The sequence below is a fragment of the Ascaphus truei genome, chromosome 8 (assembly GCF_040206685.1).
Source record: "Ascaphus truei isolate aAscTru1 chromosome 8, aAscTru1.hap1, whole genome shotgun sequence".
Lineage (NCBI taxonomy): Eukaryota > Metazoa > Chordata > Amphibia > Anura > Ascaphidae > Ascaphus > Ascaphus truei.
The window spans coordinates 2,405,933-2,433,048 of record NC_134490.1 but is presented as its reverse complement, the minus strand read 5'-3'; the positions used below and the strand labels follow the sequence as shown (position 1 = coordinate 2,433,048).

The 27,116-nt window shown below is 50.1% G+C and overlaps 2 protein-coding genes across 4 annotated transcripts in view; both read left to right on the top strand.

The window, feature by feature from the left end:
- The window catches only part of LOC142501010 (inhibitor of nuclear factor kappa-B kinase subunit alpha-like), a 36,805-nt gene extending 28,478 nt beyond the window's left edge, over window positions 1-8,327 (top strand). The window contains exons 7-12 of the mRNA XM_075610250.1: window positions 167-216; window positions 303-399; window positions 859-1,006; window positions 1,740-1,870; window positions 5,857-5,956; window positions 7,053-8,327. Of these exons, the coding sequence (XP_075466365.1) occupies window positions 167-216; window positions 303-399; window positions 859-1,006; window positions 1,740-1,870; window positions 5,857-5,956; window positions 7,053-7,082 (556 nt within the window). The 3' untranslated portion in view covers window positions 7,083-8,327. The remainder of the gene's footprint in view (window positions 1-166; window positions 217-302; window positions 400-858; window positions 1,007-1,739; window positions 1,871-5,856; window positions 5,957-7,052) is intronic.
- Window positions 8,328-11,589: 3,262 nt separating this feature from the next.
- The window catches only part of LOC142501048 (erlin-1-like), a 32,318-nt gene continuing 16,791 nt past the window's right edge, over window positions 11,590-27,116 (top strand). For 2 of the 3 annotated variants that reach the window (XR_012803404.1, XM_075610306.1), the window contains exons 1-5: window positions 11,590-11,713; window positions 20,693-20,810; window positions 22,109-22,190; window positions 23,491-23,537; window positions 24,039-24,100. Coding sequence is in view for 2 of the 3 variants with exons in the window: in XM_075610306.1 (XP_075466421.1) it covers window positions 20,698-20,810; window positions 22,109-22,190; window positions 23,491-23,537; window positions 24,039-24,100 (304 nt within the window). In the remaining variant the exon portion in view is untranslated. Of the gene's footprint in view, window positions 11,714-14,899; window positions 15,137-20,692; window positions 20,811-22,108; window positions 22,191-23,490; window positions 23,538-24,038; window positions 24,101-27,116 lie in introns of those variants that run through there. The other variant, XM_075610307.1, reaches the window with a different exon arrangement.

Genomic DNA, 27,116 nt, shown 5'->3' with positions numbered 1-27,116 from the left:
ATCTCTGCCCACCTCCCGTAATCTGCTACTTCTGTTTGCAAATGAAAACCCCAAACGTCGATCTATGTTTTGTTATTAAATACATCTGCTCTAACCTGTGCTATCCCCTGCAAACCATGGGCGCTTCTCAAGGGCAAATCTCATCATTGTTACTGTCTCTCCGCAGGGAACGGAGGGCTATAGAGTTATACAAGCAGCTGAAGCCAAGGTCTCCTGGTATGTATCCGTGCGCATCTGGCCAACATGCAGGCGTGAGCCCTCCGTGTACAGAGGCCAGTAACCGGTCCCTCTGCTCGTTCCAGATAATGCCTACAGCGACAGCACGGAAATGGTGAGAATCATCGTGCAGACGGTGCAGGGACAGGACAGAGTTCTCAAGGAGCTGTTTGGACACCTAAGGTATTGTTCAAGCTAATGATATTATAGGGTCCGTATCCGTGAGTGAGGATGCAATGAGGCTGTAACACTGGGGTTCAGGAGCTTGGTATCAGACGTAGGGTCATGTGAGGTCATCACATGGGGTAGGTTCAGGAGGTTGGTGTCAGACGTGGGGTCATCACATGGGGGGGTTCAGGGCTTGGTATCAGACGTGGGGTCGTGAGGTCATCACATGTTCACGGCTTGGTATCAGATGTGAGGTCATCACATGGGGGGTTCAGGAGCTTGGTATCAGAAGTGAGGTCATCACATTGGGTGGGTTCAGGGCTTGGTATCAGATGTGGGGTCATGTGAGGTCATCACATGGGGGGGGGGGTTCAGAGCTTGGTGTTCCGGAGGGCTCAGACGTGTGGCTCTGTGATGGGGTCAGGGTTGATGGGTTGCGTCCCCGGTGATAAGTAGCATACTCTCTCCCTCCAGCAAGCTGCTGGGCTGTAAGCAGAAGATCATTGACTTGCTTCCCCGCATCGAGATGGCTCTGAACCACATTAAGGAGGCGGACTGCTCCCTGATGCTGATGCAGGCCAAGAGGCAGCGCGAGATCTGGCACCTGCTGAAGATTGCATGCGTGAGTCGTCCTCAGCACCATGTGACACGGGCACGAGGAACACGCCATTTATATGGGGTCACTGTCCCTGCCAGGGCAATAGGGCACCCTGAAATTAGTGAGCCTGTTGGTAGCTTCTTGCTGAGAGGCAGTGGACTGGTAACCTAACTCCTTTGCTGCCAGATTGGCCTGCAGTAAGTTGCTTCTCAATAGCAGCAAATGGCTTAAGTGCCCTAGTGTATTAAAGGGGCCATCCCATTTATCCAACAATAAGACAACCTTTTGTAAACAAATAATCTAATTGGCTACCGAATATAACTGTGCTAAAAGCAAAGATTGGACTTATTTTGGTTCTCTGGAAATTAATTGCCAATTGCATTTCTTAGAGGTCAATCGATGGGGGCAGTGTTTGTCTATCAAGTGCTCCCTTTACTCTTAGCCCAGAACACACCGGGACATTAGACAGAATCTAACAACCCGAGGATATGGGGCCTCTCCCAAGTCCCAGCTCATAAAGTTCACAAACTCCCTTTAAAATAATGTTTCTAACATACTTCTATGTAATATAGGTTTTGGTAAAAAGGGCATCAATGACCCCGATGTGACCTTTTAACCAGGTCACTGCCATTAGTACACTTTGCTCCCAGGAGAGACTGACCCCTTAACCATGTCCCTGCCATTAGTACACTTTGCCCCTAGGAGAGACTGACCCGTTAGGCGCATGCACAGTACCACTGCTTCTTCTCATGCTCAGACGCAGAGTTCGGCTCGCTCATTGGGCAGCGCCAGTTTGGAAACTCCGATTATCCCTCGCACCCCGGCCTGGCCCGACCAGAGCTCCCCACAGACTCTCAGCTCCATGCTGATGCCCAAAGAGAAGGACAGGTAAGAAGTGATGGATGCTGGGTATTACCGGCTGTCCGCACATGGAGGCGGCTGCGGTGCGTTCAGCTTCTTCTGGTGAAGGGTTTTTCTCTCCACTCAGCAGATTTGCAAGCAGCATCTTCTGTACTTGTGAATGTTACGCCCTCGCGCCCGCTCCTGCGCCTACTCCCGCCCTCCATGTAACATATTAAACATGCCACTGCTGAGAGTTCACTTTTGGTCCTTGGTAAATGGCTTGTGAGCAGATCTATGGTGTAAAGCAGATGTGGTCAGTGGGGTGGTGACAGTAGATGCGGTGCCTGCATTTAAAAAGGGAGCTAGATCACAACCGGGGAATTACAGACCTGTAAGCCTGACTTCAATAGTAGGGAAACTACTTCAAGGTTTAATAAGGGATAATATTCAGAAATACCTCATGGAAAACAAAATTATTAGTAATAGTCAGCATGGATTTATGAAGGATAGATCATGCCAAACTAACCTTATTTGTTTCTTTGAGGCGGTAAGTAGGAATTTAGACCAGGGTAATGCAGTTGATGTGGTCTACAGATTTTGCAAAGACTTTTGATACGGTTCCACACAAGAGGTTGGTGTACAAAATAAAGCATATTGGACTCAGTAATAATATATGCACCTGGATTGAAAACTGGTTAAAGGACAGACAACAGAGAGTTATCATAAATGGAACTTTTTCAGGTTGGGCTAAGGTCGTGAGTGGAGTACCACAGGGATTGGTACTGGGACTCCTGCTTTTTAACTTGTTTATTAATGACCTTGAGGTTGGGATCGAGAGTAAAGTCTCCATCTTTGCTGATGATACTAAATTGTGTAAGGTAATAGAATCCGAGCAGGATGTAATTTCTCTCCAGAAGGACTTGTAGAGACTGGAAACGTGGGCAGGTAAATGGCAAATGAGGTTTAATACAGATAAATGTAAGGTTATGCATTTGGGAAACAAGAATAAAAAGGCGACTTACAAATTAAATGGAGATATATTGGGGGAATCCTTGATGGAGAAGGATTTAGGAGTGCTTGTAGACAGCAAGCTTAGCAATAGTGCCCAATGTCATGCAGTAGCTGCAAAGGCAAACAAGATCTTATCTTACATTAAACGGGCAATGGATGGAAGGGAAGTAAACATAATAATGCCCCTTTACAAAGCATTAGTAAGAACACACCTTGAATATGGAGTACAATTTTGGGCACCAATCCTAAGAAAATACATTATGGAACTAGAGAGAGTGCAGAGAAGAGCCACCAAATTAATAAAGGGGATGGACATTCTAACTTATGAGGAGAGGCTAGCTAAATGAGATTTGTTTACATTAGAAAAGAGGCTTCGAGGGGATATAACTACACAAATATATTCAGGGACAATACAAGGAGCTTTCAAAAGAATTATTCATCCCACGGGCAGTACAAAGGACTCAGGGCCGTCCCTTAAGGTTGGAGGAAAGGAAATTTTACAAGCAACAAAGGAAAGGGTTCTTTACAGTAAGGGCAGTTACAGTGTGGAATTCATTACCCATGGAGACTGTGATGGCAGATACAATAGATTTGTTTAAAAAAAAACTGGACATCTTTTTAGATGGGAAAGGTATACAGCAGGGCTGCACAACACGCGGCCCGCGGGCCGCATGCGGCCCGCCTGGCCTCTCTGTGTGGCCCTCGATGAGATTTAAAAAAAAAAAAAAAACTTTGAAAAAAATTTTTTTTTGAAAAAAAAAAAAACTTTGAAAAAAAAATGGCGCCAATTCCCTGCGGTCCCGGCGCGCATGCGCTAGGCCCGCTCCGTCCCCCCCCCCCCTTCCCTGCTCCCAACGCGGGGCGGAAGGGGAAGCAACATGCAGCTCCTCTGCGGGCCCGCTCCCCCCCCCTGCTCCCAACGTGGGCCGGAGGGGGAAGCAACACACAGCTCCTCTGCGGGCCCGCTCCCCTTCCCCTTCCCTGCTCCCAACGCGGGGCGGAAGGGGAAGCAACATGCAGCTCCTCTGCGTGCCCGCTCCCCTCCCCCTTCCCTGCTCCCAACGCGGGGCGGAAGGGGAAGCAACATGCAGCTCCTCTGCGTGCCCGCTCCCCTCCCCCTTCCCTGCTCCCAACGCGGGGCGGAAGGGGAAGCAACATGCAGCTCCTCTGCGGGCCCGCTCCCCCCCCTGCTCCCAACGTGGGCTGGAGGGGGAAGTAATAATTAAATAATTCAGCTCCTCCAGCGGCCTGCTTCTCACCGCTTCCCTCCGCGGCCAGCTTCTCGCGTCCCCCACGAGCTCACCTCCCGTGCCCTCCTCCCCCCCCTTCCCCCAACCCGCGCCCCCAAGCCCACCTCCCGTCCCAGGCAGCTGCCGCAGGGATATCGGGGGCAGGAGGAGCAAGCGTCCGGCGGCAACCTGCACCCACCCGGGTCAAGGTAAGTCACTGTCACTGTTAGTCACTGTCACCCAAGTCACTGTCACCCACCCACCCACTGTCACCCACCCACCCAGTCACTGTCACCCAGTCACTGTCAAGTCACTGTCACCCACCCAGTCACTGTCACCCAGTCACTGTCAAGTCACTGTCACCCACCCACCCAGTCACTGTCACCCACCCAGTCACTGTCACCCACCCACCCAGTCAGTGTCACTGTCACCCACCCACCCAGTCACCCACCCAGTCACTGTGTCCCACCCAGTCACTGTGTCCCACCCAGTCACTCTTCCCACCCAGTCACTGTGTCCCACCCCGTCACTGTCACCCACCCAGTCACTGTCACCCACCCAGTCACTGTCACCCACCCACCCAGTCACTGTCATAGTCACTGTCACCCACCCAGTCACTGTCACCCACCCAGTCACTGTCACCCACCCAGTCACTGTCACCCACCCAGTCACTGTCACCCACCCAGTCACTGTCACCCACCTATCCACCCAGTCACTGTCACCCACCCAGTCACTGTCACCCACCCAGTCACTGTCACCCACCCACCCAGTCACTGTCACCCACCCAGTCACTGTCACCCAGTCACTGTCACCCACCCAAGGGGGAGAGTGATGTGAGGTGCAAGGGGGGGAGAGTGATGTGAGGTGCAAGGGGGGGAGAGGGATGTGAGGTGCAAGGGGGGGAGAGGGATGTGAGGTGCAAGGGGGGGAGAGGGATGTGAGGTGCAAGGGGGGGGAGAGGGATGTGAGGTGCAAGGGGGGGAGAGGGATGTGAGGTTCAGGGGGGGAGAGGGATGTGAGGTTCAAGGGGGGAGAGGGATGTGAGGTGCAAGGGGGAGAGGGATGTGAGGTGCAAGGGGGCAGAGGGATGTGAGCTGCAGGGGGGAGGGATGTGAGCTGCAGGGGGGAGGGATGTGAGCTGCAGGGGGTGGTGGGATGTGTGTGGGGTGTAGGGGGGTATTGTGTGTTTGATGTGGAGGGGGGTATTGTGTGTTTGATGTGGAGGGGTGTATTGTGTGTGGGTGAGGGGGAGAGATGGGGGTATGAGAGATAGATGGGGAGTATCGCAATGGTTGATAGTGTTGGGTTCTGGGGGAGATATGAGGATGATGATGGGTGCTGGAGGAGAGATGATGATGATGATGATGATGATTTTACCCGTGCGGCCCAATTTATTTTTCCTTGGAGCAGTTCGGCCCTTCGCACTTTACGAGTTGTGCAGGCCTGGTATACAGGGATATACCAAATAAGTATACATGGGAAGGATGTTGATCCAGGGATTAATCCGATTGCCAATTCTTGGAGTCAGGAAGGAATTTATTTTTCCCCTTATGAGATATCATTGGATGATATGACTCTGGGTTTTTTTGTTTGCCTTCCTCTGGATCAATAAGTAAGTATAGATATAGGATAAAGTATCTGTTGTCTAAATTTAGCATAGGTTGCACTTGATGAACGTATGTTTTTTTTTCAACCTCATCTACTATGTAACTATGTGCTAATCGCATACTGCACGGCTGATTTAAACCCCCACAAAGGCGCTCAGCACTGTAACACATGTATCTTTTGCAGGGAAGCGTTCAGCCGCATGATAGAAGAGAATCAGACTTACCTGAGTCAGTTCCACACCTTATTGCAGGAGGCAAAACAGGAGCAACAAAGCGGCGTCACGGTGAGGAGACACCACGTTCCCAACTACACAGCGCACACGCTCCCAACTACACAGCGCACACGCTCCCAGCTAGATAATGCACACGTTCCCAACTACACAGCGCACACGCTCCCAACTACACAGCGCACACGCTCCCAACTACACAGCGCACACGCTCCCAGCTAGATAATGCACACGTTCCCAACTACACAGCGCACACGCTCCCAGCTAGATAATGCACACGTTCCCAACTACACAGCGCACACGCTCCCAACTACACAGCGCACACGCTCCCAACTACACAGCGCACACGCTCCCAACTACACAGCGCACACGCTCCCAGCTAGATAATGCACACGTTCCCAACTACACAGCGCACACGCTCCCAGCTAGATAATGCACACGTTCCCAACTACACAGCGCACACGCTCCCAACTACACAGCGCACACGCTCCCAACTACACAGCGCACACGCTCCCAACTACACAGCGCACACGCTCCCAGCTAGATAATGCACACGTTCCCAACTACACAGCGCACACGCTCCCAACTACACAGCGCACACGCTCCCAACTACACAGCGCACACGCTCCCAGCTAGATAATGCACACGCTCCCAACTATACAGCGCACACGCTCCCAGCTAGATAATGCACACGCTCCCAACTACACAGCGCACACGCTCCCAGCTAGATAATGCACACGCTCCCAACTACACAGCGCACAAGCTCCCAGCTAGATAAGGCACACGCTCCCAGCTGCGCAGCGTTCCCGGCTACAAAGCGCCCGCTCGTAGCCCCCGAACGCCCGCTCGTAGCCCCCCAATGCCCGCTCACAGCCCCCCAGTGCCCGCTCGCGGCCCCCCGGCGCCCGCTCGCGGACCCCCGGTTTCACGCCCTTTTGCCTTCTGTGCTGAAGCAGGATATCCCTGCTTCAGCACAGGTGGCTCAATCAGTCCCTGCCTCAGCATAGGTGGCTCAGTCTTCAACTGAGCCACTGATTGAGCCACCTGTGCTGAAGCAGGGATATCCTGTGAACCTGACCTGTTGGTGGCCCTTGAGGACTGGAGTTGGCCAGCCCCGGTTTAACAGAAGCTGTAATTTCCTGTCTTCCGTCAGAGCTTAGATTGGAGCTGGATGAACCAGTGAATGGAAGGACGATGAAGGACCTGCCATGGATTGGCCAGAAAGTTCTGCTCCCAGCTCCCTACCAATGGGCATGACATGCCCCCCAGCAAGCAGGCGTTTGCCCCTCCGTCAGGGCAGGGGAGTTGCGTTGAAGAGAGCGCCTCCGTCTCTTCGAGCCGCCACCTCTTTCCTCCCGCACGTGCCCTGACATTAGGATCGCATATCTTTTTCCACCAACCGTTGGACACGCTGTTCTAATTCTACAGGGCCCAGAAGGGGGTGAATTTTCCATTCTGGCCCTGTTCTCCAAGGGCCCTTGTACATTTAATAAACAGCAGGGCGAGCGTAGGAGGCTAAATGCCTATTGTGGGGCATTCTGGGCTTGTACTATTCAGGTAAGATGATCCCACATGCACTTTGACCCCTTGACATTTAATGTCTATTTTTTTTTAAGCGTCTGTCGGATTTGTTTCAGGCTGACAATCCCAGACATGAAAGGTAACAAGGCACTGTGTGAGTGTGGTTACTGTGGAATGATTCGGCAGCAAATTGAGTTATTTCCTCTGAGAGGAAACACATCATATAGAAACCATTTTATACCACCCCTCACAAAAACCTACAAAATACACCCGCACGTAAGTTCGAGCACTGTATACGTAGAATGGAGACACCCGCAAAGAAGTGATCCTTTTTGTTTTTAATTCACTACCGGTTTCCAGGTTTAGCACAGAGATGTATTCGTTTGTTTAACCACTTAATTGCAACAGATTTGTAGGGCATTGCTCTATATCAGGGGCGGCCAACTCCAGTTCTCAAGGGCCACCAGGTTTTCAGGATATCCCTGCTTCAGCTCAGGTGGCTCAGTCAAAGACTGAGCCACTGATTGAGCCACTTGTGATGAAGCAGGGATATCCTGAAAATCTGGAGCCCTTGAGGACTGGGGTTGGCCATCCCAGCTCTATATAAATATATATAGATATATGCAGCCCGGTTGCAGATATTTGTAGTACTAAATGGTTTTGAGCTCTACTGTGATTTGAAGTTTGTTTTTTTCCTAGTTTTAAATGACATGCGTGTCTGTGTGTCTGCTCCCACTATATAGATTGTGTATGTTTGTTTGTTTCACACTTAAAGCGCTTTTTAATTCATTTCAGATTCAAATGACTGTATGCATGTAATCCTATTTTACTAGATGCCAGTGCCTTTTATTTTTGACCCGTTGTACAGAAATACGTGAGATAATTTAAATAAAAGAACTTCCTATTAGTCGTGTTTTTGTTTTTAATCTCAAGGCAAGGTATTTATTTTAGGCCATTCAAATGTTTTTTTTTACAGGAGCTCTTCAACCAGGGCTAAAAGTCTTTATATGTATCCAAAATGATATTACAAAGACGAGCCAATTATTATACTTTAACATTTTGCAAGTATTTATTTATCAAATGTTTTACCAGGAAGTAATTCTTGAAAACGAGAGGTAACTCTCAATGTATGTCCTGGGCAGAGTTATGATGAGAAATACTTGGATACATTAGGTGAACAGGGTTATACATTATATATGAAGACATTGCATGAACAGTTAAAGATAAAATAAGTTATAGGCGTGTGTAACAGTTACAGACCACATTAAAATGTGAGACCGCTTTAGTTTTAATGAACACAGTCCCTGCAAGCTCTCACTCCAGAACCCACCACATCATAGATCTGTAGCCCTCTTTCCCCCACCCTCTGGGAGATAAGGAGTCTATTGTGTATGTGGCGCTTTACCTGTGGCTCACAGGAGGCCTGAGCCTCCGCCGCTGGGAGCCTGGGGTGTACCTGATTCACTAGGTGACAGCGCCTCCACCTGCGCAGGATCCTAATTAGATGGGATAGCCCTGCACAGGAACACACAATAACACACCGCATATAACAATAACCTTTACTTAAGAATATATAGGCAAGCAGCAAATAATGAAAATAGTAACGCTGCTGGTTACAGCTATACCTTCGCCACGCAGGGCCTTATCCCAGCTCCGTGTAACCCACACCGTGTCCACAGTACCCTTGGGCACCCAACCACCCCAGGTGTCCACAGGTATGCAACCCCCACCCTTTATATGTGGTCAACGCTGCCACTATGGTGTGTGTACTTGGTGCGCCATTTGGAGACAGAGGATCCGCCCATCCAGCAATGTCCTCCACGACGAGTCCGCCTCCGCGTGGGGTGATATCCTGCTGGGGTGTCCCACACGAAGACAGTCTTTGGTTCTGGTGAAGTAAGCTGGTCCCAGATCACTATGGCAGACACCGCAGCTTGCAGCTGTGTCCCTAACTAAGAAAACAGCTAATGGGGCAGGGTCCCTACCTAAGCACCTGTCCCTGTAGCAGCCACAATCTTAAAGTATGAGTCGGGGCCTAGAGGGGTATCTGGCCTAGTGCAGAGGGCCACAGGCCCCTGCACATGCATCCTACCCTGTTCGTGTCCCAGCACCGACTGCCTGTCAGCTTCCCAGCGTGCGAAAAATATCTCCCTGCAGGAGTTCTTCGCAGCCCTATTGGCTGTGTATGGTCATCTGACTCTGCCCCCTAAGCATTATGGGGCTTATAGTCCCCACGGAGCCTACCCTTTTCAGCCGCCTAGTTGACTGCGCATGCGCACACTGTCATGGCCGCCGCTACTCTTACTGCGCATGCACGAACTGCCGTGATGCGGGTGCACCCATAACATCCCCCCACAGCAGCGGAGGTGAAGGAAGGGGAAACAGAACGGGGGAGCTAGAGGGGAACCTGGCTACAGATAGATAGTTATACGATACCGTTTGGAATCTGGAATCAAGAGACCGCACACAAGGGGGTAGTTGAGAAAAAGAGTATTTGGTGAAAGTGGTACATCATAAACCAACGGTTCGGTTTCACCCTGAGGAAGGTCCCTCCACAAGGACCGAAACGTTGGTTTATGATGTACCACTTTCACCAAATACACTTTTTTCCTCAACTACCCCTTTGTGTGCCGTCTCTTGATTCCGGAATTCCAAATGGTATTTTATAACTGCATTATCTTTATGGGACATGCACCAACCATCATCCTTTGTTTATGGGAGTGCCAACTGACCCTTTTTTAAAGTATGTATGTATGTATCAATGTATCAAAAGGAGTGCTACAGAGCGTGGCCAAATGTATACAAGACAAAAACACCCAATGCTACATCCAATGTGACAAAATACATAGTTAAATGTTTGTATTCTCATGAGTAAGAGTCACTTAGTCTTCAACTGAGCCACCTGTGCTCAGGTAGGGATATCCTGAACCTGACCTGTTTGAGGGGGGGGTGTGAAAGAGGTGTGAGGTGAGAGATCTTGAGGACTGGAGTTGAGAACCACTGCATTAGCCTATATTTGAGCTTCAATTTGAAACTGGTAACTTCCCTGTAAATGCACTTTAAATTGGCACATGTAAATAGGGGTACCCTTTAGTTACAATGTCAATGTGGGATGTATGAACTCACAAACAAGCGTGCACCTCCTAGGATTACTCCGTAGCGCATACAATTGTTTTATGTACAAAGATCATTGTAGGAAAAAAATAACACCTGTACAGTATTTGTGAACTGATATGTACTAATATATACCTAAAATTTAAGTAATGATTTCTTCCCAAGAGCAGGGGTGTAAAATGTTTCAGAGGGGGCGTGGGCGGTTGCAGAATCCCCGCGCTTTTCCCCCAAGGCATTTAAATTAAAGGCTGGGGATCGTGTGAAGCCTCTGTAACTTCACTTACCTTGTGTCCGGCGACGCGGCGTCAAATGACGCTACGTGGGTCATTTGACGCGGCAGCGTGTCTCCATGGCAATGTGATGCCACGTGAGCCCACAGTGTCATTTGACACTGGAGACATGGTAAGGGAGGGGGGAGTGCTGGCAGGGGGGGAAGGTTTGCGCTCCCCTGCAAACTAGAGCATGTTGAGGGGCGCTTGAGGACAGGAATTGAGCCCCCCCTGGGGCAGGGGACTTCCATGGGTATTGCTCAGTCATCCAGTCCAGGAAATAGAGAGTGGCACCTATATTTATGGGCACAATGTTAGATGACACGTTGCAAACATCAATGTGCTGGTTTAATAAACAAGTATCTAATACAGGAAACACAGCAGTGTATCTACCTGCTCCTCCGCCTTCTGTGCCCAGGACATCCTTGAAAACGAGAGGTAACTCTCAATGTATTACTTCCTGGTAAAATATTTTATAAATAAATAAATTCATACCCAATTCAAACATGGCGACAATAACATGGAATATATCGCTCACTAATAGGTATGATTAACAGGTATATGAAAATTGAATTTTGCCTGAGGTATCAGAGTGGATACCGGGTGCTACCTATGTGCTGATTTTTATATTGTAATGTAAAGCCTTTCTCTATTTTTGAAAATCCAATTCAAACATGGCCGCCTGTGTGTCCAAATCCAGCATGGGACCTGGGTGTGTCACGTGGGTGAAGCGGGGCCCTAGTCTGCGTGATAGCGGAAGGATTTCCCGGAAGTGACGTACGATAAAGGGGACGGCCGGAAGCGGTTGCTATGGTGCTGGCCGCAGCCCTTCTGGGCCTCCGTAGCGTGTAGTGCTGTGGAACGCGAAGCGGTAATACGCGAGCGGGGCGGAAGCAGCGGGTATGAGCGAGTAAGTGCACTAACGTTAATACCGGGGGGAGCGTATCTATAAGTATTAATGTGAGTATGAGAGACTACCTGTGTGAGTACTATAGAGCGGGTACGTACCTGTGTGAGTACTATAGAGCGGGTACCTGTCATGTTCTGATATATCGCAGTATTAAGACCGTCACTGATGCTGCAGAGCATTGTACCTCGAAGTACTTCTATGCAGGGGTCTGCAGAGCATTGCATGTCTTGGTTCTGTTGTGGAGGAGGCCTGCAGAGCATTGCATGTCTGTTCTGTTGTGCAGGAGGCCTGCAGAGCATTGCATGTCTGGGTTCTGTTGTGGAGGAGGCCTGCACACCATTGCTCTGACATAGATTGCTTCAAGAGCCTCTGTGTGCCTGCAGAGCATTGCACCACTTTCTTTGCCGAGGTCACATGCAGATTACTGAACCAGAACCTGCAGCGCATTAAACCGACTGCTACTTCCCTTCTAGAGACTCGCACACCCCTCCTCCATGAGAGAGCAGCTGAGTGGTCAGTCTGGGAGACTACCATCTTTATCTGGTCAGGAGAAGCTGATCACAAAGATATATCTGTATTCCCTTCCTGCAGTGATGTACAGAGAGGGGTCACCCCATTCATTCACAGATAAAAGGCCTTCCTGTGCTCAGACCAGCTGGCGAAGAAAAGTTGGTAATCTTAATGCTGTGATGGGCAAAACACCTGATGAGTTTCCTCATGGTTTTAATTCTCTTGGGGTGTGAAAAAAAGTTACTCAAAGTGGGTATAAAAAGGTATTCCACAAATAATCGGTTTATGTCTTCGGATAGTGTGGCTGCACTGTTTAATACTAGAAACAAAAAAAGAGAAGACAGCACTAAAAAAAATACCACTCGCGGTCTTAAAATATTTTCCATTTACTTTTGAGCAGCAACACAAGTTTGATGTTTCAGGCCCATGTGCCCTACATCGGGTATGTCTGGCTCCTAACTATTGTGGCAGAAGTTTGCATATTATGCAGCCTCAAACAGCCCCTATATCATACACCTTTTTTTCTGCCAAAAGCGGCCTTCAGTATCAATTGGGTACAAAGTGTATGTATATATTGTGTGTATAACACACACATATATATGTGTGTGTGTGTGTGTGTGTGTGTGTATGTATATATATATATATATATATATATAATATATAATATATATATAATATATATAATATATACATACATACATACATACACAAACTTTATTTTTCTGTGCAGAGTACACCACGGGAAACATCTGCGAGGCACGATAACACTTGTCACCCATATCCCCCCCCGTCTTTCTTGTTTACAGACCTGCCCTCTTCGAATATCTGTTTAATCCTCTTAAACCCATTAATACTCTTTGCAATCACAACATCCAATGATAGCGCATGTTGTAGGTTAATGATTGTGCAGAGTGACCCTGTTCCCTCTTGTTTCATTGTGATTGTCCCAAGCATGTATTGCAAGACTGTTTTGACTTGCAACAGTGTCCAGTGTTGAAAAGGTTAACCCATGTATTAATCATGAGTCTGCACTTGACCAGCACATAGGAAATATGTTCTAGGTTTTCTTGATGTTCAGACGGATGACTGGCAATAATGTAACAAACATATTAATTGTGTTTTTAGTTATTTTTTCAAATTAAAATCGGCGATGAAAGTGTGATAGTGCTGAGTACCTTATCTACCAGTTCTCTTAAAGAAAAAAGGATCTGAATTTAAAAGGCGCACCCTTATTTGATAATACAACACATGTACCGTCTGTTAAATCTCCTAAAAATGGGGTCCCATCAGCTGTGCTTTCTTATTTGAAAAGATGATTCTGCATTGAAGCACAGATCTGCTTTTTGACAAACTTTAGCCACTGTAATATAGCATGTTTGCTCAGTTAAAGGGGCGTTTATGAAATCTTCACCGTGGCACCAGATGAGTAGTGCCCTGTGCACTCATTGAGTACACTCTGCTTGGGTGCAGCATTGCTTTTGTTTTAGACTGTAACGCGCTTTCATTTCTGCTGTCGGGCTGAGCAAGTTACTTTGTCATACTGTGCTGTTTTTATTTTAGTAGGTAAGGACTTTGACTGGGCTTCAAGGATAGTTTGCTTAGGCATAATGCAGGGTGTGCGTAGAAGAGGCTGGGTCCTTGCCAATGCATTATGTTGCAATTGATCGGTCTCTTGCAGACCTATATGGCAGGGTAAGAATTCAATGATCTTTAAAGTAACGACTCTACTTATTTGTAACCTGTAAACAATGAATATTTTCCTCTGACTGCTGATTTTCAAGCATATCAGGTTTTTCAGATTGACATGTGATGGCATCATAATTACTGTACAAAAAATAAACCCATTTACTAAACACATTTTAGTACTGACAAACAGTCTTATAATCAAGAAAGTCGACCATATAGAGATTGTGAAAAACACCTTTTTGTTTAGCATGAAAATGTTGTTCAAAGAAAATAAATAAATGTCCTTTTTATTTTGTCGGTTCTCTCCATGTCCTTTTTAGACAGGAGCCAGAAGAAATCGGTCTCCGCTTAAACAGGTCACTGGCGTTAGTGATCTTTCCTCCTAGGAGGGATTATTACTTTAAACTTGCCATTGTTCTTGGTTAATTTTGTTACTAGAAGAGACTGCCCCTTAAACTCCCTTTGCTGCTTGGCATTGGGGCGCAATGCACGACACAGCTAGAGGTTAGAGGAAGGGAAATCCACCACTTATTTACTGATGTCTTCCGTACCGGAGTCCTGGTATCGAGGACGGCAGCAGTACCAACACGCGACACACAGGGCCTTATTCAGTATACTGAGACGTGTCCTCCCTGTGCTGGGCAAGACTTGAGTCCCATTCATGTGAATGCAGCTGAGCTCTCTCCAGCACGGTCAGGACCTCTGCACAGCCTATTAAATAGCAGCTGTAGTGTGTTTGATATAAATATGAGCTGAACTTTATGAATTGAGGATTTAGTGGTACATTTAAAGAGCTTTGTTCACATATTGGTGTATCCATGACAACAGCGTGAGCCAATCAGGGTGCTGTGTATGAAAGGTCTCCCTTGTCATTCAAAATAATAGGCCATTTGTTTAGTGAACCATTGTGATTGGTCAGTGTCGTTGGCCAAATTTCTTGCTGAAGCATATATAGGTGTATGGGGCATCAGAGGCGGACACTGTAGACCGGGTCCGGGGTAATAATATCCTCGCACAGCTGATGTGTATTTAGCATGTGCTGAGCTAAGAGACGCCTTATAGGGAGAAGAGATTTAAATAATCTGTAGGAAGCATGCGTGCTGGAGGCTGCCTCTGGTCACATGGAGCTGGCTGCTGGAGAGGAACTTGGAACTGGCCATGGAAATCTGTTCTAAGTAAGGGGAACGTCCTGCGCCTGCTGCAGGGCGTCTCTGCTTCAGCTCGGAGGTAATGTACCGTATGATAGTAGTAATAAAAAATGTGCACAATCTTAGCAAGTTTAAAACCCAGAGCCACAGTATTGTATATACTGTATTTAACTCTGCCTCCTGGCAGGCTACAGGGAATGTGTCCTCACTTATACCAGCGTAAACAAACACAGAAGTGAACTGAATGTGTCTTATTGGATGTGCGCGGGGCGTGTTTGTTTACGGTAATAATACAAAATGAACGTAAGTCAATATTGACACTTTATTAGTATTGCTGCCATTCAGGCACGGGAGTAATTGATGCTTTATTACTATCGCAGTATTGCTGCCATTCGGGCATGGGAGTAATTGATGCTTTATTACTATCGCAGTATTGCTGCCATTCAGGCATGGGAGTAATTGATGCTTGCTTAATATCGCAGTATTGCTGCCATTCAGGCATGGGAGTAATTGATGCTTTATTACTATCGCAGTATTGCTGCCATTCAGGCATGGGAGTAATTGATGCTTTATTACTATTGCAGTATTGCTGCCATTCGGGCATGGGAGTAATTGATGCTTTATTACTATCGCAGTATTACTGCCATTCGGGCATGGGAGTAATTGATGCTTTATTACTATCGCAGTATTGCTGCCATTCGGGCATGGGAGTAATTGATGCTTTATTACTATCGCAGTATTGCTGCCATTCGGGCATGGGAGTAATTGATGCTTTACTACTATCGCAGTATTGCTGCCATTCGGGCATGGGAGTAATTGATGCTTTATTACTATCGCAGTATTGCTGCCATTCGGGCATGGGAGTAATTGATGCTTTATTACTATCGCAGTATTGCTGCCGTTCAGGCAGGGGAGTAATTGATGCTTTATTACTATCGCAGTATTGCTGCCGTTCAGGCATGGGAGTAATTGATGCTTTATTACTATCGCAGTATTGCTGCCGTTCGGGCATGGGAGTAATTGATGCTTTATTACTTTCGCAGTATTGCTGCCAGTCGGGCATGGGAGTAATTGATGCTTGCTTAATATCGCAGTATTGCTGCCATTCAGGCATGGGAGTAATTGATGCTTTATTACTATCGCAGTATTGCTGCCATTCAGGCATGGGAGTAATTGATGCTTTATTACTATTGCAGTATTGCTGCCATTCGGGCATGGGAGTAATTGATGCTTTATTACTATTGATGGGAGTAATTGATGCTTTATTACTATCGCAGTATTACTGCCATTCGGGCATGGGAGTAATTGATGCTTTATTACTATCGCAGTATTGCTGCCATTCGGGCATGGGAGTAATTGATGCTTTATTACTATTGCAGTATTGCTGCCATTCGGGCATGGGAGTAATTGATGCTTTACTACTATCGCAGTATTGCTGCCATTCGGGCATGGGAGTAATTGATGCTTTATTACTATTGCAGTATTGCTGCCATTCGGGCATGGGAGTAATTGATGCTTTACTACTATCGCAGTATTGCTGCCATTCGGGCATGGGAGTAATTGATGCTTTATTACTATCGCAGTATTGCTGCCGTTCAGGCAGGGGAGTAATTGATGCTTTATTACTATCGCAGTATTACTGCCATTCGGGCATGGGAGTAATTGATGCTTTATTACTATCGCAGTATTACTGCCATTCGGGCATGGGAGTAATTGATGCTTTATTACTATCGCAGTATTGCTGCCATTCGGGCATGGGAGTAATTGATGCTTTATTACTATTGCAGTATTGCTGCCATTCGGGCTTGGGAGTAATTGATGCTTTATTACTATCGCAGTATTGCTGCCATTCAGGCAGGGGAGTAATTGATGCTTTATTACTATCGCAGTATTGCTGCCGTTCAGGCATGGGAGTAATTGATGCTTTATTACTATCGCAGTATTGCTGCCAGTCGGGCATGGGAGTAATTGATGCTTTATTACTATCGCAGTATTGCTGCCGTTCAGGCACGGGAGTAATTGATGCTTTATTACTATCGCAGTATTGCTGCCAGTCGGGCATGGGAGTAATTGATGCTTTATTACTATCGCAGTATTGCTGCCGTTCAGGCATGGGAGTAATTGATGCTTTATTACTATCGCAGTATTGCTGCCGTTCGGGCATGGGAGTAATTGATGCTTTATTACTTTCGCAGTATTGCTGCCAGTCGGGCATGGGAGTAATTGATGCTTGCTTAATATCGCAGTATTGCTGCCATTCAGGCATGGGAGTAATTGATGCTTTATTACTATCGCAGTATTGCTGCCATTCAGGCATGGGAGTAATTGATGCTTTATTACTATTGCAGTATTGCTGCCATTCGGGCATGGGAGTAATTGATGCTTTATTACTATTGATGGGAGTAATTGATGCTTTATTACTATCGCAGTATTACTGCCATTCGGGCATGGGAGTAATTGATGCTTTATTACTATCGCAGTATTGCTGCCATTCGGGCATGGGAGTAATTGATGCTTTATTACTATTGCAGTATTGCTGCCATTCGGGCATGGGAGTAATTGATGCTTTACTACTATCGCAGTATTGCTGCCATTCGGGCATGGGAGTAATTGATGCTTTATTACTATTGCAGTATTGCTGCCATTCGGGCATGGGAGTAATTGATGCTTTACTACTATCGCAGTATTGCTGCCATTCGGGCATGGGAGTAATTGATGCTTTATTACTATCGCAGTATTGCTGCCGTTCAGGCAGGGGAGTAATTGATGCTTTATTACTATCGCAGTATTACTGCCATTCGGGCATGGGAGTAATTGATGCTTTATTACTATCGCAGTATTACTGCCATTCGGGCATGGGAGTAATTGATGCTTTATTACTATCGCAGTATTGCTGCCATTCGGGCATGGGAGTAATTGATGCTTTATTACTATTGCAGTATTGCTGCCATTCGGGCTTGGGAGTAATTGATGCTTTATTACTATCGCAGTATTGCTGCCATTCAGGCAGGGGAGTAATTGATGCTTTATTACTATCGCAGTATTGCTGCCGTTCAGGCATGGGAGTAATTGATGCTTTATTACTATCGCAGTATTGCTGCCAGTCGGGCATGGGAGTAATTGATGCTTTATTACTATCGCAGTATTGCTGCCGTTCAGGCACGGGAGTAATTGATGCTTTATTACTATCGCAGTATTGCTGCCAGTCGGGCATGGGAGTAATTGATGCTTTATTACTATCGCAGTATTGCTGCCGTTCAGGCATGGGAGTAATTGATGCTTTATTACTATCGCAGTATTGCTGCCGTTCAGGCACGGGAGTAATTGATGCTTTATTACTATCGCAGTATTGCTGCCGTTCAGGCATGGGAGTAATTGATGCTTTATTACTATCGCAGTATTGCTGCCAGTCGGGCATGGGAGTAATTGAAGCTTTGGGAGACGGTTTGATGCTGCAGCTTTACGAAAGGTGGAGTTTCCACTGTAAACAAGTTCATGTCAAACATAGATTGTAAGCTCTTCGGGGCAGGGACTCCTTCCCAGTGTTACTTTTGTGTCTGAAGCGCGTATTCCCACAGGGTTATATTATGTCACGTGTTGCTGGCCGTGGGGCCGGGCCGTGGCCCTGGGCCCCGTGCTCCCGCCTCTTTCCTCCTCCTTTCGGCGCCCGGATCCAACGTCTGCCCGACAGGACAGGGGGCAGCTGGGCAGTCCCTGGGCCAGCGCAGGACCACACCGCTGCACTGGTGGCTCAATCAGATATCCTTAAAGCCTGACCTGTTGGTGGTTCTTGGGAACTGGCGCTGGCCACCCCCTGCTGTGCCCTTTTCCTGCTAGGAAAGGTTTAAGGAGTAATACTCTGCAGGTGTCGGACACGCACAATTGGACAGCAGACCAGAACCAGCTAGTTGTAAAATCCCACACCCAATTTGAGTCGTGGCTTTCTCAGAATTAGCATAGCCTTGTGTCAATCCCAAACATGTTTAATTCCCTCACGGTTTAGCCTCTAAAGCCTCAGCTGGGAGAATGTTCCATGAATGCACCCCCCTTTCTATGTAGTACTTCCTCCCACCCCACACCTTCAGCCTCTTGTTCTGAGATCAAAGAAGCCGTTCCCTGCAGGTTTTCTCTGCCCCGGGCATAGAAGGAAGAACTTTCCTTAGCAGTAAATGTTCCCAGGGACGCTGGAACCTGTGTGAGAGCCGGGGGTAGAGTTGCACAATCTCCCCCAGTAACAAACTTCCTTTACAGACACGCCAAGTCAATTGTTAACCAGTTCTGCAGGAACCATGGCCAGTAATGACACAACTTTGACCCAGAGGCTGTAAACGCGCCTTCTCACTGTGGCCCAATATGGTCTAACGACTGATCTGTGGAAACACGCGGCCCTCTCGCCAATTATATTTCTTTATATTCTGAACCAGGTGCTCCCCAGAACTGTAAGTACACTATGGTTCAACCAGTGTCCCCCAGAACTGTAAGTATACTATGGTTCAACCAGTGTCCCCCAGAACTGTAAGTACACTATGGTTCAACCAGTGTCCCCCAGAACTGTAAGTACACTATGGTTCAACCAGTGTCCCCCAGATTCAGATAATGGCATTCAATTGGTTACGGCAGCGGTGCGCAAACTGGGGGGGGGGCGGGCAAGACTATTAGGGCGCGCGGCGGTTACAGAGGCCCCGCGCTGAGAACGTGAGGCCTCTATAAATTTACTTGCCGGCTTCAGTCCACACGTCTCCATGGAAACATGGCGTAAAATGTCGCTGTTACCGTGGAGACATGACGTCGTGGATGATGTGATTTCACGTGACCCCACAGCATCATTTAACACTTCATTGGAGGTAAGGGGGGGCGCGACCGAGGAGGAGAGCGGGGGAGGCACAGCGCAGGACGGTTGCGCACCCCTCGGTTACGGATTACTTTGAAAAATGTAGGTAGACATTTTAAGAACTTTAAGAAGATTCCATCTACAGGGGGGTGGGGATTATAAAGGGTTATTTCTCTTGTTTCACCCCAATAACTCCTATTTATGTTCCCTCCCTGCCACAAGAACAAATCATGGTGTTTAGCATGCAGTGAGGAAGTATCCGACGCGTTTGTAGCTGTGGCTGCAGGATGTCTCCCAATGCCAGTGTGGCTGTAATATCTGCTGCTTGGGCGTCCTGTCGTAACACCTCTATGTAAATCGTGACGAGAACGTGGTATAGCGGCCGTGGCAGGCGTGTCCGCCCCTCGGAGCGTGTGAAGATTGTCCCTGTCTTGCTGCTGTTATACCCGTTTCTCTTCATGCTAAACGCGCAGGGAGATCCGCAGAACGCGGGCGGCGACGCCTGCAAACCTTTCCAAGGGCCGTCTTGAGAAATGATGAAACCAGGGGTGGCCAACTCCAGTCCTCAAGGACCAACCAACAGGTCAGGTTTTCAGGATATCCCTGCTTCAGCGCAGGTGGCTCAGCCTTTGACTGAGCCTCTTGTGCTGAAGCTGTGATGTCCTGAAAACCTGACCTGTTGGGGCTTGAGGACTGGCGTTGAGCCCCTGCTGTAATGTCCATGTTTATGTGAGTGTGAATGAAGCCGGTACTCGGTAGTGTGGCACACCGCGGTTCCTCACCCTCCCTCTCCTCTGCCCACAGGTAGGATGATGATGGCACAGCTGGGCGTGGTGGTGGGGGTGGCGACAGTCGTTCTTGCCCTTCTACTTCATTCCTCTATACACAAGGTGGAAGAAGGGCACCTGGCTGTGTATTACAGGTAATGTGTGTTACAGGTACTGTGCTCAGGGCCCGGCTCCACCTGTCCCGCCCTCGCTTTGCCAGGTGACAATGACCATGCAGGACTCCCCCACACTGCAGGCCGCAGCACGCGCTGCGTAAGCTTCATGTCCTGGTCCCGTACCTTTAATGTGGAAAGAATGATGCAGCAATCCCAGTGGCGGTGATCAGGGCCTAATTGGTGGGATTGTACTTTAAAACATTTTTTAATGGTAAATACATTCAAGAAAACTAATACTCGCGTGAGGCAGAAGGACGCGGCGTGAGGCAGAAGGACGCGGCGTGAGGCAGAAGGACGCGGCGTGAGGCAGAAGGACGCGGCGTGAGGCAGAAGGACGCGGCGTGAGGCAGAAGGACGCGGCGTGAGGCAGAAGGACGCGGCGTGAGGCAGAAGGACGCGGCGTGAGGCAGAAGGACGCGGCGTGAGGCAGAAGGACGCGGCGTGAGGCAGAAGGACGCGGCGTGAGGCAGAAGGACGCGGCGTGAGGCAGAAGGACGCCGCGCCAGGCAGAAGGACGCCGCGTAAGCCAGTTGGGCTGTAGCTGTATAATAAGGTCGTTCTTCACAGTGTTGGTAAAGACACTTACGGAGGACATAGAAATTGAGCTCTGATAAGAACCACGTGGCCACCCACTTATATCCGCTGTGCCACGTTTCTTTCATATCTGGGACCCCCTTGTGTCTAGCCCAAACACTTTCCAACTCGCTTGTTAAACCTTTACCACCACTGCTGGGGAGCGTTTCCACCCATCCACCCCCCTGTCTGTGAAGGACTTCCTCACATCTCCCCTAACCCTCCCGGTTGGGGTTAGTAGCACGTAACATACGCTGAGCGCAGAGGTTCCCGTGTTTCTGTACAGGGGGTGTCCTTCCCTACATGGGGTGTCCTTCCCTACATGGGGTGTCCTTCCCTACACGGGGTGTCCTTCCCTACACGGGGTGTCCTTCCCTACCGGGGTGTCCTTCCCTACATGGGGTGTCCTTCCCTACACGGGGTGTCCTTCCCTACACGGGGTGTCCTTCCCTACACGGGGTGTCCTTCCCTACACGGGGTGTCCTTCCCTACCGGGGTGTCCTTCCCTACACGGGGTGTCCTTCCCTACACGGGGTGTCCTTCCCTACACGGGGTGTCCTTCCCTACACGGGGTGTCCTTCCCTACACGGGGTGTCCTTCCCTACACGGGGTGTCCTTCCCTACACGGGGTGTCCTTCCCTACACGGGGTGTCCTTCCCTACACGGCCTCACTGTCATTCAATGTCCTTTCCCTTTTCTGCTAGAGGGGGGGCGTTGCTGAGCAGCCCCAGCGGACCCGGCTTCCATATCATGTTCCCATTCATCACCTCCTTCCGATCTGTGCAGGTGAGTGTCCACTAACCACTAATCCAGGGGGCTCCACTCCAGTACTCAAGAACCCAACCCCCCCCCCCCCCAAACAGGTCAGGTTTTCAGGATATCCCAGCTTCAGAGGCGGGATTACAGCTGTTACTGGAGGCGGGATTACAGCTGTTACTGGAGGCGGGATTACAGCTGTTACTGGAGGCGGGATTACAGCTGTTACTGGAGGCGGGATTACAGCTGTTACTGGAGGCGGGATTACAGCTGTTAATGGAGGCGGGATTACAGCTGTTACTGGAGGCGGGATTACAGCTGTTACTGGAGGCGGGATTACAGCTGTTACTGGAGGCGGGATTACAGCTGTTACTGGAGGCGGGATTACAGCTGTTACTGGAGGGGCGGGTTTACAGCTGTTACTGGAGGGGCGGGATTACAGCTGTTACTGGAGGCGGGATTACAGCTGTTACTGGAGGCGGGATTACAGCTGTTACTGGAGGCGGGTTTACAGCTGTTACTGGAGGGGCGGGTTTACAGCTGTTACTGGAGGGGCGGGTTTACAGCTGTTACTGGAGGGGCGGGTTTACAGCTGTTACTGGAGGGGCGGGATTACAGCTGTTACTGGAGGGGCGGGATTACAGCTGTTACTGGAGGGGCGGGATTACAGCTGTTACTGGAGGGGCGGGATTACAGCTGTTACTGGAGGCGGGATTACAGCTGTTACTGGAGGCGGGATTACAGCTGTAGTTGCAGCTAGGGATATAGTGTTTAAATTGGCCGCCAGAAGATGCTGGGTCACAGCTCTGGTTAAACCTGGACTAGGAAAGGTCCGCTGTGTGCCTGCCTTATAGTAGAGGAGGTGTGGTGTATCGGTTAAGGTGTTCTACCCTAAATAAAGACGTTTGTGAGTTCTATTTCAGCCTTGTGTGCTTATATACTCCTCATTAATCCGCCTGGAGGGTTGGAATTGTTGAATATAATTGTTCTGTTCCTGTTTGGACGTTTGCGTTTGCACCGCAGTATGACAGGCTGAATGTGGCGCTCGTTGGCACGTAAGAGTGCTGTGTAAATGCCAGGTTGGAAGTGGGTGAGGCTGGGTGTGACACTGCTGTATGAGCGGGGCGTAATGGGACGCCTACAGAATTAACACTTTGCTGCTGAAAGCCCCAGCAAGGCACAGCTTCCCTCCAGCAGCAAAGGGGTTAAAATCCGTTGGTTCTGGCTAATATTGATCTCGTAGAAGTGAAGACTACAAATCCAGGCGCGTTCTGACAAATGGAAGGTAACATGCGCAAACACGGTAATTACTCTTCTGTGCTTTTTTTAGACAACGCTGCAGACGGATGAGGTGAAAAATGTACCTTGTGGAACCAGGTGTGTGCCTCTCTCCCCCCCCCCCCCCCCTCCCGCAGGGTAACCTAGGGGCAAGAGGCCTTTACCCCAAATGGCTTGGGTTCCAGTGTCTGCCATAGGTCCCACATCCTTGTGTAACAGCCAATCTGCCCCTCTAATCATATGGTAACACGGACAAAAAAAGGGGTCCCACGACATTGCCTTGTAGGGGTGCTCAACTCCAGCCCTGAAGCCACCCCCCAGGCTCGAGGACGGGTGTTGAGCACCCACAGGACGGGGTTAATTCAACGGCCCTATCACGGCTTGTAGAATGAGGGCCACATTCCCATCTCGTGCCCGTTATCCTCTGCGCCTGTCACTCCTGCGGCAGGACGCGCTTGTATCGTGGCCACTCTTGTGGCACATTTCTCGCGTTACTTCCGTGAGACGTTCGGTAATTGTTATATATCCCGCGCGTGAAAAGAGCAAATGCGCCCGCCTCGTGTTGATGATGATGATATTATTCTTATTATTATCTTTCAGTGGAGGCGTCATGATCTACTTTGACCGCATTGAGGTGGTGAATATGCTGACTCCGTCAGCAGGTGAGTATGGCTCTGTGCCGCGATGCGAGGCTTTCTGGCGCCTCTGTGCTCACGACGCGAGGGTTTCTGGCCCCTGTGTGCCCGCGACGCAAGGGTTTCTGGCGCCTCTGTGCCCGCGATGCGAGGGTTTCTGGCCCCTGTGTGCCCGCGACGCAAGGGTTTCTGGTGCCTCTGTGCCCGCGACGCAAGGGTTTCTGGCCCCTGTGTGCCCGCGACGCAAGGGTTTCTGGCGCCTCTGTGCCCGCCATGCGAGGGTTTCTGGCGCCTCTCTGTGCCCGCGATGCGAGGGTTTCTGTCGCCTCTCTGCCCGCTACGCGAGGGTTTCTGGCCAATCTCTGTGCCTGCGACGCGAGGGTTTCTGGTGCCTCTCTGTGCCCGTAATCCGAGGGTTTCTGGTGCCTCTCTGTGCCCGTAATCCGAGGGTTTCTGGTGCCTCTCTGTGCCCGTAATCCGAGGGTTTCTGGTGCCTCTCTGTGCCCGCGATGCGAGGGTTTCTGTCGCCTTTCTGTGCCCGCGATGCGAGGGTTTCTGTCGCCTCTCTGTGCCCGCGATGCGAGGGTTTCTGTCGCCTCTCTGTGCCCGCGATGCGAGGGTTTCTGGCGCCTCTGTGCCCGCGATGCGAGGTTTTCTGTCTCCTCTCTGTGCCCGCGATGCGAGGGTTTCTGGCGCCTCTGTGCCCGCAATGCGAGGGTTTCTGTCGCCTCTGTGCCCGCGATGCGAGGGTTTCTGGCGCCTCTGTGCCCGCGATGCGAGGGTTTCTGGCGCCTCTCTGTGCCCGCGATGCGAGGGTTTCTGTCGCCTCTCTGTGCCCGCGATGCGAGGGTTTCTGTCGCCTCTGTGCCCGCGATGCGAGGGTTTCTGTCGCCTCTCTGTGCCCACGATGCAAGGGTTTCTGGCGCCTCTCTGTGCCCGCGATGCGAGGGTTTCTGTCGCCTCTCTGTGCCCACGATGCGAGGGTTTCTGGCGCCTCTCTGTGCCCGCCACGCGAGGGTTTCTGGCGCCTCTCTGTGCCCGCTACGCGAGGGTTTCTGGCGCCTCTCTGTGCCCGCTACGCGAGGGTTTCTGGCGTCTCTCTGTGCCCGCTACGAGAGGGTTTCTGGCGCCTCTCTGTGCCCGCGATGCGAGGGTTTCTGGCGCCTCTCTGTGCCCGTGATGCGAGGGTTTCTGGCGCCTCTGTGCCCGCCATGCGAGGGTTTCTGGCGCCTCTGTGCCCGCCACGCGAGGGTTTCTGGCGCCTCTCTGTGCCCGCCACGCGAGGGTTTCTGTCGCCTCTCTGTGCCCGCCACGCGAGGGTTTCTGTCGCCTCTCTGTGCCCGCGATGCGAGGGTTTCTGTCGCCTCTCTGTGCCCGCGATGCGAGGGTTTCTGTCGCCTCTCTGTGCCCGCGATGCGAGGGTTTCTGTCGCCTCTCTGTGCCCGCGATGCGAGGGTTTCTGTCGCCTCTCTGTGCCCACGATGCAAGGGTTTCTGGCGCCTCTCTGTGCCCGCGATGCGAGGGTTTCTGTCGCCTCTCTGTGCCCACGATGCGAGGGTTTCTGGCGCCTCTCTGTGCCCGCCACGCGAGGGTTTCTGGCGCCTCTCTGTGCCCGCTACGCGAGGGTTTCTGGCGCCTCTCTGTGCCCGCTACGCGAGGGTTTCTGGCGTCTCTCTGTGCCCGCTACGAGAGGGTTTCTGGCGTCTCTCTGTGCCCGCCACGCGAGGGTTTCTGGACACGGAATTTATTGCGGCTTTATGTAACATTTAGAAATGGAAAATGATGGGTTAATAACCCCTACAATAACTTGTGCATTTGGCAGTGGGAGTCACTTGGTAGTGAGACCGTGGGCACGTCACGATTTCTCCCTGTGCCTCAAGCACAAAAATTAGACTGTAAGCTCTTGGGACATCTCATGCCCGCGTACATAGTTGGCGTTTATAAGAAATAAATATTTGTATCGTTGTCGAGCACCGTTATTGTGGATAACATCTGTACGGCACAAAGCAGAAGGAAAAAGCAGCGTTTTAAATCCCAGCCCGTGTTAAACACATTGGCACATCAGCGTCCGAATGTGGGCATGAATCACACAGCCCGCTGCCGCCCCTGCTGTGTGATTATGTGCGCCTGATACTGGCTAATGCTCTTGCAGATATACATGCTATTTTCAGGTACACTGCATTTCTTCCTCCAAGAGCTTGCAATCTAATATTTGGTATTGTGCCCAGTACCTCCTGTGTATAAAATGCCCTCTCACTGGTGGGCACCACCCCCCCCCCTGTGTATAAATTCCCTCTCCCTGGTGGGCACCCCCCCCTGTGTATAAAATGCCCTCTCACTGGTGGGCACCTCCCCCTGTGTATAAATGCCCTCTCCCTGGTGGGCACCTCCTCCTGTGTATAAATGCCCTCTCCCTGCTGGGCACCTCCCCCTGTGTATAAATGCCCTCTCCCTGCTGGGCACCTCCCCCTGTGTATAAATGCCCTCTCCCTGCTGGGCACCTCCCCCTGTGTATAAATGCCCTCCCCCTGCTGGGCACCTCCCCCTGTGTATAAATGCCCTCTCCCTGGTGGGCACCTCCCCCTGTGTATAAATGCCCTCTCCCTGGTGGGCACCCCCCCTGTGTATAAATGCCCTCTCCCTGGTGGGCACCTCCCCCTGTGTATAAATGCCCTCTCCCTGCTGGGCACCTCCCCCTGTGTATAAATGCCCTCTCCCTGGTGGGCAACCCCCTGTGTATAAATGCCCTCTCCCTGGTGGGCACCTCCTCCTGTGTATAAATGCCCTCTCCCTGGTGGGTACCTCCTCCTGTGTATAAATGCCCTCTCCCTGATGGGTACCTCCTCCTGTGTATAAATGCCCTCTCCCTGATGGGCACCTCCCCCTGTGTATAAATGCCCTCTCCCTGATGGGCACCTCCCCCTGTGTATAAATGCCCTCTCCCTGGTGGGCACCCCCCCCTGTGTATAAATGCCCTCTCCCTGGTGGGCACCTCCCCCTGTGTATAAATGCCCTCTCCCTGGTGGGCACCCCCCCCTGTGTA